At 46.1% G+C, this 16,977-nt stretch overlaps 1 protein-coding gene across 5 annotated transcripts in view; it reads right to left on the bottom strand.

Moving 5' to 3' along the window:
* The window catches only part of LOC140200620 (polypeptide N-acetylgalactosaminyltransferase 16-like), a 329,730-nt gene that overhangs the window by 104,719 nt on the left and 208,034 nt on the right, over nt 1–16,977 (bottom strand). For all 5 annotated transcript variants that reach the window (XM_072264214.1, XM_072264195.1, XM_072264198.1 and 2 more), the window contains exon 3: nt 5,373–5,471. In XM_072264214.1, coding sequence (XP_072120315.1) covers nt 5,373–5,471 — 99 coding nt within the window. The remainder of the gene's footprint in view (nt 1–5,372; nt 5,472–16,977) is intronic.

Raw genomic sequence — 16,977 nt, 5'->3', positions numbered from 1 at the left:
AAGGCAGTTCAGAAGGTTCCACACATGAGGTTGCTTAACATGATAAAATCCTATGGTGTTACAGGAAAGATACTGGCAATGAATAGAGAAATGGCTGACAGGCAGGAGGCAGCGATTGGGAACAAAGGGGGGCTTTTCTGGCTGGCTGCCAGTGACTAGTGGTGTTCCTCAGGTGGTCAGTATTGGGACCGCTACTTTTCACATTGTTTATCAGTCATTTGGATGATGGAATTGATGGCTTTGTGGCAGAGTTTGCAGATGATACGAAGATAGGTGGAGAGGTAGGTAGTGCTGAGGAAGCAATGCGATTTCAGCAGGACTTGGACAAATTGGAAGAATGGGCAAAAAAGTGGCAGATGGAATACAGTGTTGGGAAATGTATGATAATGTATTTTGGTAAAAGGAACAATAGTGCAGACTATTATCTAAATGGGGAGAAGGTTCAAACATCAGAGGTCCAGAGGGACTTAGGAGTCCTTGTGCAAAACACACAGAGTTGAGTGGGATCCGGGATCAGCCATAATTTACAGGTTGAGTCTGTGGTAAAGAAGGCAAATGCAATGTTGGCATTTATTTCAAGCGGAACAGAATATAAAAGCAAGGAGATAATGCTGAGTCTTTATAAGACACTAATCAGGCCACACTTGGAGTATTGATAATAGTTTTAGGCCCCATAGCTCAGAAAGGATGTGTTGTCATTGGAGACAGTCCAGGGGAGGTTCATGAGGATGATTCTTGGAATGAAGGGGTTAACATCTGAGGAGTGTTTGGCAGCTTTGGGCCTGTACTCACTGGAATTTAGAAGAATGCGGGGAGATCTCATTGAAACCTACCAAATGTTGAAAGGACTAGATAGGGTGGATGTGGAGAGGATGTTTCCTATGGTGGGTGTATCCAGAACTAGAGGGCATAGCTTCAAAGTTGAGCGGCGACCTTTTAGAAGAGGTAAAGAGAAATTTTTTTATCCAGAGAGTAATGAATTTATAGAATGCTCTGCCACAGACTGCGGTAGAGGCCAAGTCAGTGGGTATATTTGAGGCAGAAATTAATAGTTTCCTGATGTCCTGACCAATGGTGAGAAGGCAGGTGTATGGGATTGAGTGGGATCCGGGATCAGCCATGATGGAATGGCAGAGCAGACTCGATGGGCTGAATGACCTAATTCTGCTCCTATATCATATGGAGTCATGGTGTGGCCCCAGTGTGAATCGTGGAATATTGTAGGATTGCAACGATGTGATGCTTTAATCACTGAAAAAGCAATTCAAATATACCAGTGAGAAGGACATCACGAAACGCAGCACCAGTCAGCTACAGTCTGACATGATGAGCGGCCAGGAAACTGAGAGGCACTGTGACTCTTCAATCTGTGAGTGAAGCAGTAAATGCACATTTACGAGGTTGTATTTGATATCTTTGGAGGTCAGAGAGCACACCGTCTGAATGCTGGTCCTTTAAACAGACTGTTGATGTGAAATATCTGGTCTCTATCGCATTAGCACTGTGTTGGAATTAACTGCCACTTTCCATACATTTCAGTGTTGACAACCAGCAGAAACTATCTTCATTATTCCTGACCCTGTCTGAGATATCCAAAGGCATTTTTAAATACAATTTCTCTCCTGTATTCTTTTGGAGGTCTCTGGCTGCCCTCAGAGTAGATGAGAACTGTTTTTAATAAATCAACATGCTGGAAAGTCTCTCTGATGAATTTTGCATTCTACCAGCTGTGATATCGTTTGGAGGAACGACATCAGTTGAATGCTGACAGCACCCAGGAAGAAAGAAATCCCACTGCAATGCGCGGCGACAAATTGCCCAAAGGGTTCTTGGGCACCCAAAAACAGGGTGTGATTGCTGTGCCCCTGGCTAGACTGTTTTCTTGCAGTCAACTGAAGATGATCAGAGGAATTTCTAGCACACGGTCCAGAACTTGCTCTTCATATCAGCTCTGACACAAATCATGACGTCTCATCACCCAGCACTTCCACCAGGGCCCAAATCTGTCAACCCATGAACGCTATGGGATTTATAAACAGATTGCAAACAGCTGTTCAACATTACCTTGCTCATCCTCAACACCAGTATCTGTGAGTAGTTAATGGCCAGATGTGATGATGTATCAAGTGTGTTCGTGACATTCATAACCCCAGCTGAAAGGACAGAGAGCTCTGGATCAAGGCAGAGTCGTGGGCTCGATGCAGGTGGAGGGATGGGTAATTTCAGGCACTGGCATGGACCGTCAAATCCTAGCCCTTCCTTGAGAGACAATCTACTGGAGTAACTCAGTGAGCTGAGCAGTAGCTATGGGGGATAGGAACTGTTCGTTTTGGGTCTTAATGCAGGGGTTTGATCCAAAGTGCAACAATTACTTTCTGACTCACAAATGCTGTTTGACCAACAGAGTTCCTCCCACAGATAGTTTGTCCGGCACCTGCAGTCCCTCATATCTACCCCTCACCTCACAGAGAAGCGAATGAATGGAAGAACGTGTGAGAGAAGCAGAAATTAAAAACACTTTTGGATATCTCAAACTGGGTCTCAATAAGTGAAGATCATTTTGAGCTGCAGTCACCACTGGAAACATCGTATATGGACAGTCACCACTGGAAACATCGTATATGGACAGTCACCACTGGAACACTGTATATGGGCAGCCACCACTGGAACACCGTATATGGGCAGTCACCACTGGAACACCGTATATGGTCAATGGTCACTGGAACACCATATATGGTGGACACTGGGCCGCTGGCTAAGCCAGTGGGCACTGGGCTGCTGGCTAAGCCAGTGGGTGCTGAAACACTGTGTGCGGCAGTCACCACTGGAACACTGTATATGGATGGCGGCCACTGGAACACCGTATTATGGGCAGTCATCACTGGAACACAGCAGACAGACTGTGGCCACTGGGCCACCGTATACGGTCGGTGGTTCACTGGGACACCGTTTACGGTCAGTGGTCACTGGATCGTCATCTAGGCCAGTGGCCGCTGAACCACCATCAGCTGACAGTGGCCACTGGAATGACGTTGACTGGCAGTGGCCACTGGCACACTGTAGATGTACAGTGTCAGCTGAGAAACGGTATACGGACAGTCATCACTGGAACACCGTATATGTACGGTGGCCACTGGAACACTGTGCATGGACAGTGGGCACTGGGTTGTCTAGGCCACTGGCCACCGGACCACCGTCAGCTGACAGTGGCCACTGGAATGCCGTTGACGGTCAGTGGCCACTGGAACACTGTAGGTAGACAGTGGCCGCGGGAAAACTGTACACAGACCGTCACCACTGGAACACCGTATATGGACAGTGGCCACTGGGACACCATGCATGGACAGTCGCCACTGGAACACTGTGTATGGCCAGTCACCACTGGAACATTGTATATGGACAGTAGCCGCTCCCTGCAACATATTGAAGCTGCTGAGAGAGTCACCAAGTATTTTGTTTCTCCACATTAGTGATATGTCCTGAAAGATACCAGTTGGTCTAGACACCAAGCAGCTCCGAGACGCTGCTGCCTCACAACTCGAGCTGGTCCGGCGTGATCTTGACAGTTCACTGTCCGTACAGAGCTTGCACACTCTCCCTATGACATTGTGGGTTTCCTCGCGTGCCTCTGTTTCCTCCTACATCCGGTCTGGTGGGTTAACTGTCTGCTCTGTGTTGTGAGTGGTGGAACCTGAGGAGAGCTATGAGCAGGTGAGGAGAATAAAACCTGGGATAAGCGTAGGATTCGTGTGAATGGTTGGCATGGACTCATCGACAAGGACCTCTTTCTGTGCTATGGGACTCTTCCCCCCCCCCCCGCCCCCTCCCCCAACCTGGTCACCAGCCATTTCAGTTCCTCTCTCTATTCCTACGCAGATCCACCTCCTCCTCTGTTAGGGTGAGGTTGGACACAAACTGGAGAAACAACACCTCATGCTGTACCTGGGTAGGCTGGCTACAAGCTGGTAGCATAGACTTTGAATTCTCCAGCCTCCCACAACTACTCCCTCTCTGTTCCTTTACACTCTGCTCCTGATCCAAGTTCAAAGTAAACTTATCACCGAAGTACGGATATGTCACCATACACAACCCTGCAGGCATTCACACTAAATACAAGAACATAATGGATTCAGCAAAAGATCGCCCCTTACAGGACAGACAACCAGCATGCAAAAGACTACAAACTGCAAATGCAAAAAGAAAGAAAATAATTAATCAAAATAAAAATAAAGAAACAATAAATATCAAGAACATGAGATGAAGAATCCTTGAAAGTGAGTACATAGGTTGTGGGAACAGTTCAGTGATGGGGCAAGTGGAGTTGAATGAAGTTATCCCCTCTGGCTGAGGAGCCTGATGGTTGAGCAGTAATAACTGTTCCTGATCCTGGTGGTCAGAGTCCTGAGGCTCCTGTACCTTCTTCCTGATGGCAGCAAGGCGAGAGTACGACCTGGGTGGTAGTGGGGGAGTCCCTGATGATGGATGCTGCTTTCCTCTGACAACGCTCTATGCAGATGTGCTCAATGGTGAGGAGGGCTTTACAGTCCATCTCCCCTCTGTCCATCCCCTCTGCCCGTCCTGCTCCTGGCCATCTCCCCTCTGTCATTCAGTCTCGATGAAGGGTCTCAACCTGAAACACTGACTGTTCATTTACCTCCATAGATGCTGCCTGAGCCGTTAATGTTCCCCAGCACTTCAAGGCGGCAGCATCAGACTCTGCCAATATCTCACCACTACCTTCGTCAGACATTATTAACTGCAGAGACCAGGACCCCACATCCCATCATCCAAAACCCAAAAAGAAATCATCCTGCTCCACAGAACCTATCCTCGTGGAGAAGGCGTCTTCCCCAAAATCCAGTCAGTCAACCAGCAACACACTTAATGCTGCTGGAACTCAGAGGGTGAGGCCGAGAATCTTCATCAGGACAGAAAGATAAAGGGAAGCTAGCCAGAACGGAGGGAAAGGATAGAGCAAGAGCTTGCAGGACAAAGGGTCATGGCCGAAAACGTCAAGTGTTTATACCTCTCCACAGATGCTGCCTGACCTGCTGAGTTCCTCCAGCACCTCGAGTGTATTGCTTTTCAATTCCAGCATCTGCAGAATCTCATTTCCCACTGGTCAGTTAGGCTGCTTGGAATCAGGAACCCAGTGAAAGACGAAGTAAGTCAGATACCAGAGGATGGGCTGTGTTTGGGGGAGGGGGCCAGACTCGTTCACATGGTCAGATCTCAGCTTTTCTCAGTGAATGCGCAGGGTCCAGTCTCCCCATTCCTCAGCCCTTCCCCACTCAATGCACTCTGACCTCAATCCAGACATTTACACAGCCGTTCCCAACCTTCGCGAAGTGCCACTGTCGCAAAGCACTGACCTCCTCACCGTGCGCAGGAGTGTCGACCGGGCCTCGTTGTGGAAGGTGATGATGACACTTGTTGCAGGTAGGTCCTCGGCGTACGTGAGTGAAGAACACCTGAAAACGTCAGAAACAGCAGATGAGCTGACATAAACACCCCATCACCCTGATTCCTACACACACTGTATAAACACCCCATCACCCTGATTCCTACATACACTTTATTATCACCCCATCACACTGATTCCTACACACTGTATAAACACCCCATCACCCTGATTCCTACACACGCTGCATAAACACCCCATCTCCCTGATTCCTACACACTGTATAAACACCCCATCACCCTGATTCCTACACACTATATAAACACCCCATCACCCTGATTCCTACATACACTGTATAAACACCCCATCACCCTGATTCCTACACACACTGTATAAACACATCACCCTGATTCCTACACACTGTATAAACACCCCATCACCCTGATTCCTACACACTGTATAAACACCCCATCACCCTGATTCCTACACACACTGTATAAACACCCCATCACCCTGATTCCTACACACACTGTATAAACGCCCCATCACCCTGATTCCTACACACACTGTATAAACACCCCATCACCCTGATTCCTACACACACTGTATAAACGCCCCATCACCCTGATTCCTACACACACTGTATAAACACATCACCCTGATTCCTACACACACTGTATAAACACCCCATCACCCTGATTCCTACACACACTGTATAAACGCCCCATCACCCTGATTCCTACACACACTGTATAAACACATCACCCTGATTCCTACACACACTGTATAAACACCCCATCACCCTGATTCCTACACACACTGTATAAACACATCACCCTGATTCCTACACACACTGTATAAACATCCCATCACCCTGATTCCTACACACACTGTATAAACAGCCCATCACCCTGATTCCTACATACACTGTATGAACACCCCATCACCCTGATTCCTACACACACTGTATAAACACCCCATCACCCTGATTCCTACACACACTGTATAAACACATCACCCTGATTCCTACACACACTGTATAAACACATCACCCTGATTCCTACACACACTGTATAAACATCCCATCACCCTGATTCCTACACACACTGTATAAACACCCCATCACCCTGATTCCTACACACTGTATAAACACCCCATCACCCTGATTCCTACACACACTGTATAAACACCCCATCACCCTGGCTCCTAAACACACTGTATACAAACATAGCAACATGGAAAATAGGTGCAGGAGTAGGCCATTCAGCCCTTCAAGCCTGCACCGCCATTCAGTATGATCATGGCTGATCATCCAACTCAGAACCCTGTACCAGCCTTCCCTCCATACCCCCGATTCCTTTAGCCACAAGGGCCATATCTAACTCCCTCTTAAATATAGCCAATGAACTGGCATCAACTGTTTCCTTTGGCAGAGAATTCCACAGATTCACTACCCTCTGTGTGAAGAAGTTTTTCCTAATCTCGGTCCTAAAAGGCTTCCCCTTTATCTTCAAGCTGTGACCCCTCGTTCTGGACTTCCCCAGCATCGGGAACAATCCTCCTGTATCTAGCCTGTCCAATCCCTTTAGGATTTTATACGTTTCAATAAGATCCCCCCTCAATCTTCTAAATTCCAATGAGAATAAGCCTAGTCGATCCAGTCTTTCATCATATGAAAGTCCTGCCATCCCAGGAATCAATCTGGTGAACCTTCTTTGTACTCCCTCTATGGCAAGAATGTCTTTCCTCAGATTAAGGGACCAAAACTGCACACAATACTCCAGGTGTTGTCTCACCAAGGCCTTGTACAACTGCAGTAGAACCTCCCTGCTCCTGTACTCGAATCCTCTTGCTATGAATGCCAGCATACCATTTGCCTTCTTCACCGCCTGCTGTACCTGCATACCCACTTTCAATGACTGGTGTATAATGACACCCAGGTCTCGTTGCACCTCCCCTTTTCCTAATGGGCTACCATTCAGATAACAATCTGTTTTCCTGTTTTTGCCACCAAACTGGATAACCTCACATTTATCCACATTAAATTGCATCCGCCATGAATTTGCCCACTCACCGAACCTATCCAAGTCACCCTGCATCCTCTTAGCATCCTCCTCACAGCTAACACTGCCGCCCAGCTTCGTGTCATCTGCAAATTTGGAGATGCTGTATTTAATTCCCTCATCTAAGTCATTAATATATATTGTAAACAACTGGGGTCCCAGCACTGAGCCTTGCAGTACCCCACTAGTCACTGCCTGCCATTCTGAAAAGGTCCCATTTATTCCACTCTTTGCTTCCTGCCTGCTAACCAATTCTCTATCCACCTTACCCCCAATACCGTGTGCTTTAAGTTTGCACACTAATCTCCTGTGTGGGACCTTGTCAAAAGCCTTTTGAAAATCCAAATATACCACATCCACTGGTTCTCCCCTATCCACCCTACTAGTTACATCCTCAAAAAATTCTACGAGATTCGTCAGACATGATTTTCCTTTCACAAGTCCATGCTGACTTTGTCTGATGATTTCACTGCTTTCCAAATGTGCTGTTATCACATCTTTGATAACTGACTCCAGCAGTTTCCCCACCACCGATGTTAGGCTAACCGGTCTATAATTCCCTGGTTTCTCTCTCCCTCCTTTTTTAAAAAGTGGGGTTACATTAGCCACCCTCCAATCCTCAGGAACTAGTCCAGAATCGAAAGAGTTTTGAAAAATTATCACTAGTGCATCCACTATTTCTTGGGCTACTTCCTTAAGCACTCTGGGATGCAGAGGCCCTGGGGATTTATCTGCCTTTAATCCCTTCAATTTACCTAACACCACTTCCATAGAAACCATAGAAACCACAGCACAGGAACAGGCCTTTTGGCCCTTCTTGGCTGTGTCGAACCATTTTCTGCCTAGTCCCACTGACCTGCACACAGACCATATCCCTCCATACACCTCCCATCCATGTATCTGTCCAATTTATTCTTAAATGTTAAAAAAGAACCCACATTTACCACCTCGTCTGGCAGCTCATTCCATACTCCCACCATTCTCTGTGTGAAGAAGCCCCCCCCTAATGTTCCCTTTAAACTTCTTCCCCCTCACCCTAAACCCATGTCCTCTGGTTTTTTTCTCCCCTTGCCTCAGTGGAAAAAGCCTGCTTGCATTCACTCTATCTATACACATCATAATTTTATATACCTCTATCAAATCTCCCCTCATTCTTCTACGCTCCAGGGAATAAAGTCCCAACCTATTCAACCTTTCTCTGTAACTGAGTTTCTCAAGTCCCGGCAACATCCTTATAAACCTTCTCTGCACTCTTTCAACCTTATTTATATCCTTCCTGTAATTTGGTGGCCAAAACCGAACACAATACTCCAGATTCGGCCTCACCAATGCCTTATACAACCTCATCATTACATTCCAGCTCTTATACTCAATACTTTGATTAATAAAGGCCAATGTACCAAAAGCTCTCTTTACGACCCTATCTACCTGTGACGCCACTTTTAGGGAATTTTGTATCTGTATCCCCAGATCCCTCTGTTCCACTGCACTCCTCAGTGCCTTACCATTAACCCTGTATGTTCTACGTTGGTTTGTCCTTCCTCACACTTGTCAGTATTAAACTCCATCTGCCATTTTTCAGCCCATTTTTCCAGCTGGTCCAAGTCCCTCAGCAGGCTCTGAAAACCTTCCTCACTGTCTACTACACCTCCAATCTTTGTATCATCAGCAAACTTGCTGATCCAATTTACCACATTATCATCCATTGATATAGATGACAAATAACAATGGACCCAGCACTGATCCCTGTGGCACACCACTAGTCACAGGCCTTCACTCAAAGAAGCAATTCTCTACCACCACTCTCTGGCTTCTTCCATCGAGCCAATGTCTAATCCAATTTACCATCTCTCCATGTATACCCAGCGACTGAATTTTCCTAACTAACCTCCCATGCGGGACCTTGTCAAAGGCCTTACTGAAGTCCATGTAGACAATATCCACTGCCTTCCCTTCATCCACTTTCCTGGTAACCTCCTCGAAAAACTCCAATAGATTGGTCAAACATGACCTACCACGCACAAAGCCATGTTGACTCTCCCTAATAAGTCCCAGTCTATCCAAATGCTTGTAGATTCTGTCTCTTAGTACTCCCTCCAATAACTTACCTACTACCGACGTTAAACTTACTGGCCTATAATTTCCCGGATTACTTTTCGATCCCTTTTTAAAAAACGGAACAACATGAGCCACTCTCCAATCCTCCGACACCCCACCTGTAGACAGCGACATTTTAAATATTTCTGCCAGGGCCCCTGCAACTTCAACACTAGTCTCCTTCAAGGTCCGAGGGAACACCCTGTCAGGTCCCGGGGATTTATCCACTTTAATTTTCCTCAAGACAGCAAGGACCTCCTCCTTTTCGATCTGTACAGTTTCCATGATCTCACTACTTGTTTCCCTTAATTCCATAGATTTCATGCCAGTTTCCTTAGTAAACACAGACGCAAAAAACCTATTTAAGATCGCCCTCATTTCCTTTGGTTCCGCACACAGCCGACCACTCTGATCTTCAGATGACCAATTTTATCCCTTACAATCCTTTTGCTCTTCATATACCTGTAAAAGCTCTTTGAATTATCCTTCACTTTGACTGCCAAGGCTACCTCATGTCTTCTTTTAGCCCTACTGATTTCTTTCTTAAATATTTTCTTGCACTTCTTATACAACTAACAAGTTCCTCCATCTCACTAGACACTCTGTCCCCTACTATTTCCAGAAGATTATTTATGTCCTCCTTAGTGAAGACAGAACCAAAGTAGTTGCACAACTGGTCTCCCATGTCCTTGTTCCCCATAATCAATTCACCTGTTTCTGTCTGTAGGGGACCTACATTTGCCTTAACCAATCTTTTTCTTTTCACATATCTATAAAAGTTTGACATTCAGAATTTATGTTCCCTGCCAGTTTACTCCCATAATCTTTTTTCCCTTTCCTACTTAAGACCTTTGTCTTCCTCTGCTGGACACTGAATTTCTCCCAGTCCTCAGGTGAGCCGCTTTTTCTGGCTAATTTGTATGCTTCTTCTTTGGAACTGATACTAGCCCTAATTTCTCTTGTCAGCCATGGGTGCACCACCTTCACTGATTAGGGAATCACCCTGATTCCTATACACACTATATAAACACCCAATAACCCTGATTCCGACACACACAGTATAAACACCCAATCACCCTGATTCCTACACACACTGTATAAACACCCAATAACCCTGGTTCATATACACACTATATAAACAACCCATAGCCCTGGTTCCTACACAAACGTATATACACCCCTTCACCCTGATTCCTACATACACTGTATAAACACCCCACCACACTGGTTTCTACACACACTGTATAAACACCCCATCACCCTGATTCCTACACACTGTATACACACCCCATCACCACGACTCCGACACACTGTGTAAACATCCCATCACCCTGGTTCCTATACAAACTCTATATATGCCCCATCAGCCTGATGCCTACACACACTCCATAAACACCCCAGCACCCTGGTTCCTACACACTGTATCAAGACCCCAACACCCTGATACCTACACACACTTTACAAACACCCCATCACCCTCAATCCTACACACATTGTATTAACACCCCATCACCAGGATTGCTACACACTGTATAAACACCCCATCACCCTGATCCCGACACAGACTAGATAAACAACCCATCACCCTGATTCCTACGTACACTGTATAAACACCCCATCACCCTGGTTACTACAAAATGTATAAACACCCCATCACCCAGATTCCTACACACACTGTATAAACACCCCATCACACTGGTTCCTACACAAACTGTATATATCCCCATCAGTCTGATGCCTACACACCCTCTATAAACACCCCATCACCCTGATTCCCACACACACTGTATAAACAACCCATCACCCTGATTCCTACATACACTGTATAAACACCCCATCACCCTGATTCCCACACACACTGTATAAACACCCCATCACCCTGATTCCCACACACACTGTATAAACACCCCATCACCCTGATTCCTACATACACTGTATAAATAGCCCATCACCCTGATTCCCACACACACTGTATAAACACCCCATCACCCTGATTCCTACACATACTGAATAAACACCTCATCACCACGATTCCTACACAAGGTATAAACACCCAATCACCCTGGTTCCTACACACCGTATAAACACCCCATCACCCTGATTCCTACATACACTTTATTATCACCCCATCACCCTGGTTCCTACACACTGTATAAACACCCCATCACCCTGGTTCTTACACACACTGTGTAAACACCCCATCACCCTGGTTCCTACACACACTGTATAAACACCCCATCACCCTGGTTCTTACACACACTGTGTAAACACCCCATCACCCTGGTTCCTACACACACTGTATAAACACCCCAACACCCTGATTCCAACACACACTGTATAAACACCCCATCAGCCCGATTTCTCAACGCACTGTATAAACACCCTATCACCCTGGTTCCTACACACTGTATCAAGACCCCAACACCCTGATACCTACACACACCGTATAAACACCCCATCACCCTGATTCCGACACACACCGTATAAACACCCCATCACCCTGATTCCGACACACACCGTATAAACACCCCATCACACTGATTCCAACAAACACCATATGAACATCCCATCACCCTGATTCCGACACACACTGTATAAACAACACATCACCATGATTCCTACACACAGTGTAAACACCGCATCACCCTCATTCGTACACACACTGTACAAGCACCCCAACACCGATACATACACACACTGTACAAACACCCCATCACCCAGATACCTAAACACAATGTATAAACGCCCCATCACCCCGATTCCTACAAACTCTGTATGAACACCCGATCACCCTGTTTCCTACACACACCGTGGAAACACCCGATCACCCTGATTCTACAAACACCACATAAAAACCCCATTACCCTGATTCCTACAAACGCTGTATAAACACCCCATCACCCTGATTCCTACACACCGTGTAAACACCCCATCACACTGATTCCAACACACACTGTATAAAAACCCCATCACCCTGGTTCCTACACACTGTATAGACACTCCATCACACAGATTCCAAAACACAATGTATAAACGCCACATCACCCCGATTCCTAAAAACTCTGTATAAACACCCCATCACCCTGATTCCTACACACTGTGTAAACACCCCATCACACTGATTCCTACACACACTGTATAAACACCCCATCACCCTGATTCTGACGTACTGTATAAATCCACGATCACCCTGGTTCATACACACACTGTACAAACATCCCAGCATCCGGATTCCAACATACTGTATAAATACCCAAACACCCTGATTCCGGCACACTGTATAAACACCCATCACCCTGGTTCCTACACACTGTATAAGCACCCATCACCCTGGTTCCTACACACTGTATAAACAGCCCATCACCCTGATTCCGACACATTGTATAAACACCCCATCGCCCTGGTTCTTACACATACTGTATAAAAATCCCATCACCTTGGTTCCTACACACACTGTATAAACACCCAATTACCTTTATTCCTGCACACTCTAAAACACCCCACCCCCTAATTCCTACACAGACTGTGTAAACACCCCATCACCCTGATTCCTACACACACTGTATAAACACCCCATCACCCTGATTCCTACACACACTGTATAAACACCCCAACACCCTGATTCCTACACACACTGTATGAACACCCCATCACCCTGATTCCACACACTGTATACACACCCCATCACCCTGATTCTACAAACACCACATAAAAACCCCATTACCCTGATTCCTACAAACACTGTATAAACACCCCATCACCCTGATTCCTACACACCGTGTAAACACCCCATCACACTGATTCCAACACACACTGTATAAACACCCCATCACCCTGGTTCCTACACACTGTATAGACACCCCATCACACAGATTCCTAAACACAATGTATAAACGCCCCATCACCCCGATTCCTAAAAACTCTGTATAAATACCCGATCACCCTGTTTCCTACACACACCGTGGAAACACCCCATCACCCTGATTCCTACTCACACTGTATAAACACCCCATCACCCTGATTCTGACACACACTGTATAAACAACACATCACCCTGATTCCTACACACACTGTATAAACACTGTATTACCCTCATTCCTACATACACTGTATAAACACCCCATCACCCTGATCCCGACACAGACTAGATAAACACCCCATCACCCTGATCCCGACACAGACTAGATAAACACCCCATCACCCTGATTGCTACACAATGTATAAACACGTCATCACCCTGGTTCCTACACAGACTAGATAAACACCCCATCATCATGATTCCTACATACACTGTACAAACAGCCCAGCACCCTGATTCCTAACTAGACTGTATCAACACAACATCACCCTGATTCCTACACACACTGTATAAACACCCCATTGCCCTGATTGCTACACATTGTATCAACACCCCATCACCATGATTCCTACACACTGTATAAACACCCCATCACCCTGATTCCGACACACACTGTATAAACGACACATCACCCTGATCCCTACACACAGTATAAACACAGCATCGCCCTCATTCCTACACACACTGTATAAACACCCCATCCCCCTGATTCCGACACAGACTAGATAAACACCCCATCACCCTGATTCCTACATACACTGTATAAACACCCCATCACCCTGATTCCTACACACACTGTATAAACACCCCATCACCCTGATTCCTACACACGGTGTATAAAAACCCCATTACCCTGATTCCTACACACGGTGTATAAACACCCCATTACCCTGATTCCTACACACTGTATAAACAACACATCACCCGGATTCCTACATACACAGTATAAACAGCCCAACACCCTGGTTCCTACACACACTGTAGAAACACCCCATCGCCCTGATTGCTACACATTGTATCAACACCCCATCACCCTGATTCCTACTCACACTGTATAAACACCCCATCACCATGATTCCTACACACTGTATAAACACCCCATCACCCTGATTCCGACACACACGGTGTAAGCACCCCATCACCCTGCTTCCGAGACACACTGGATAAACACCCGAACACCCTGGTTCCTACACGCACCGTATAAACACCCCATTGCATTAATTCCAACAAACACCATATAAACACCCCATCACCCAGATTCCTACACACACTGTGTAAACACCCCATCACCCTGATTCCTACACACTGTGTAAACACCCCATCACCCCAGTTCCTACACACACTGCAGCAACACCCAATCACCATGAATCCTGCACACTGTATAAACACCCCATCCCCCTGATTCCGACACAGACTAGATAAACACCCCATCACCCTGATTCCTACACACACTGTATAAACACCCCATTGTCCTGGTTCTTACACACACTGTGTAAACACCCCATCACACAGATTTCTCAACGCACTGTATAAACACCCTATCACCCTGGTTCCTACACACTGTATCAAGACCCCAACACCCTGATACCTACACACACTTTACAAACACACCAGCACCCTCAATCCTACACACATTGTATTAACACCCCATCACCAGGATTGCTACACACTGTATAAACACCCCATCACCCTGATTCCTACAGATACAGTATACAGACCCAATCACTCTAATACCTACACACCGTACAAACACCCCATAACCCTGGTTCCTACACACACTGTATAAACACCCCATCACCCTGATTCCTACACAATGTATAAACACCCCATCACCCAGATTCCTACACACACTGTATAAACACCCCATCACCCTGATTCCTACACACGGTGTATAAACACCCCAACACCATGATTCCTACACACAGTATATAAACACCCCAACACCATGATTCCTACACACTGTATAAACACCCCATAACCATGATTCCTACACACTGTATAAACACCCCATCACCATGATTCCTACACACTGTATAAACACCCCATCACCATGATTCCTACACACTGTATAAACTCCCCATCCCCCTGATCCCGACACAGACTAGATAAACACCACATCACCCTGATTCCTACGTACACTGTATAAACACACCATCACCATGATTGCTACACAATGTATAAACACCTCATCACCCTGGTTCCTACACAGACTAGATAAACACCCCATCATCCTGATTCCTACACACTGAAAAAACACACCACAACCACGATTCCTACACACGGTATAAACACCCCATCACCCTGGTTCCTACACACTGTATAAACACATCACCCTGTTTCCTACACACACTGCATAAACAACCCATCGCCCTTGTTCTTACACACACTGTGTAAACACCCCATCACCTGATTTCACAGCACACTGTATAAACACCCTATCACCCTGGTTCCTACACACTGTATCAAGACCCCAACACCCTGATACCTACACACACTTTACAAACACCCCATCACCCTCAATCCTACACACATTGTATTAACACCCCATCACAAGGATTGCTACACACTGTATAAACATCCCATCACCCTGATCCCGACACAGACTAGATAAACACCCCATCACCGATTCCTACGTACACTGTACAAACACCCCATCACCCTGATTCTTACACACACTGTATAAGCATCCCATAGCCCTGATTGCCACACATTGTATAAATACCCCATCACCCTGATTCCCACTCACACTGTATAAACACCCCATCACCATGATTCCTACACACTGTATAAACACCCCATCACCCTGATTCCGACACACACTGTATAAACGACACATCACCCTGATCCCTACACACAGTATAAACACTGCATTACCCTCATTCCTACACACACTGTATAAACACCCCATCACCCTGATTCCGACACAGACTAGATAAACACCCCATCACCCTGATCCCTACACACAGTATAAACACAGCATCGCCCTCATTCCTACACACACTGTATAAACACCCCATCCCCCTGATTCCGACACAGACTAGATAAACACCCCATCACCCTGATTCCTACACACACTGCATAAACAGCCCAACACCCAGGTTCCTGCACACACTGTATAAACACCCCATCACCCTGATTCCTACACACGGTGTATAAACACCCCATCACCCTGATTCCTACACACTGTATAAACACCCCATCACCCTGATTCCTACATACACTGTATAAACAACACATCACCCGGATTCCTACATACACAGTATAAACAGCCCAACACCCTGGTTCCAGCACACACTGTAGAAACACCCCATCGCCCTGATTGCTACACATTGTATCAACACCGCATCACCCTGATTCCTACTCACACTGTATAAACACCCCATCACCATGATTCCTACACACTGTATAAACACCCCATCACCCTGATTCCGACACACACTGTATAAAGAACACATCACCCTGATTCCTACACACAGTATAAACACTGCATCGCCCTCATTCCGACACACACTGTATAAACACCCCATCACCCTGATTGCTACACACACTGTATAAAC

Source organism: Mobula birostris, chromosome 1 (genome assembly GCF_030028105.1).
Source record: "Mobula birostris isolate sMobBir1 chromosome 1, sMobBir1.hap1, whole genome shotgun sequence".
Taxonomy (NCBI): Eukaryota; Metazoa; Chordata; class Chondrichthyes; order Myliobatiformes; family Myliobatidae; genus Mobula; species Mobula birostris.
The sequence above is the reverse complement of the archived record's forward strand: the minus strand, read 5'-3'. Positions and strand labels throughout refer to the sequence as shown.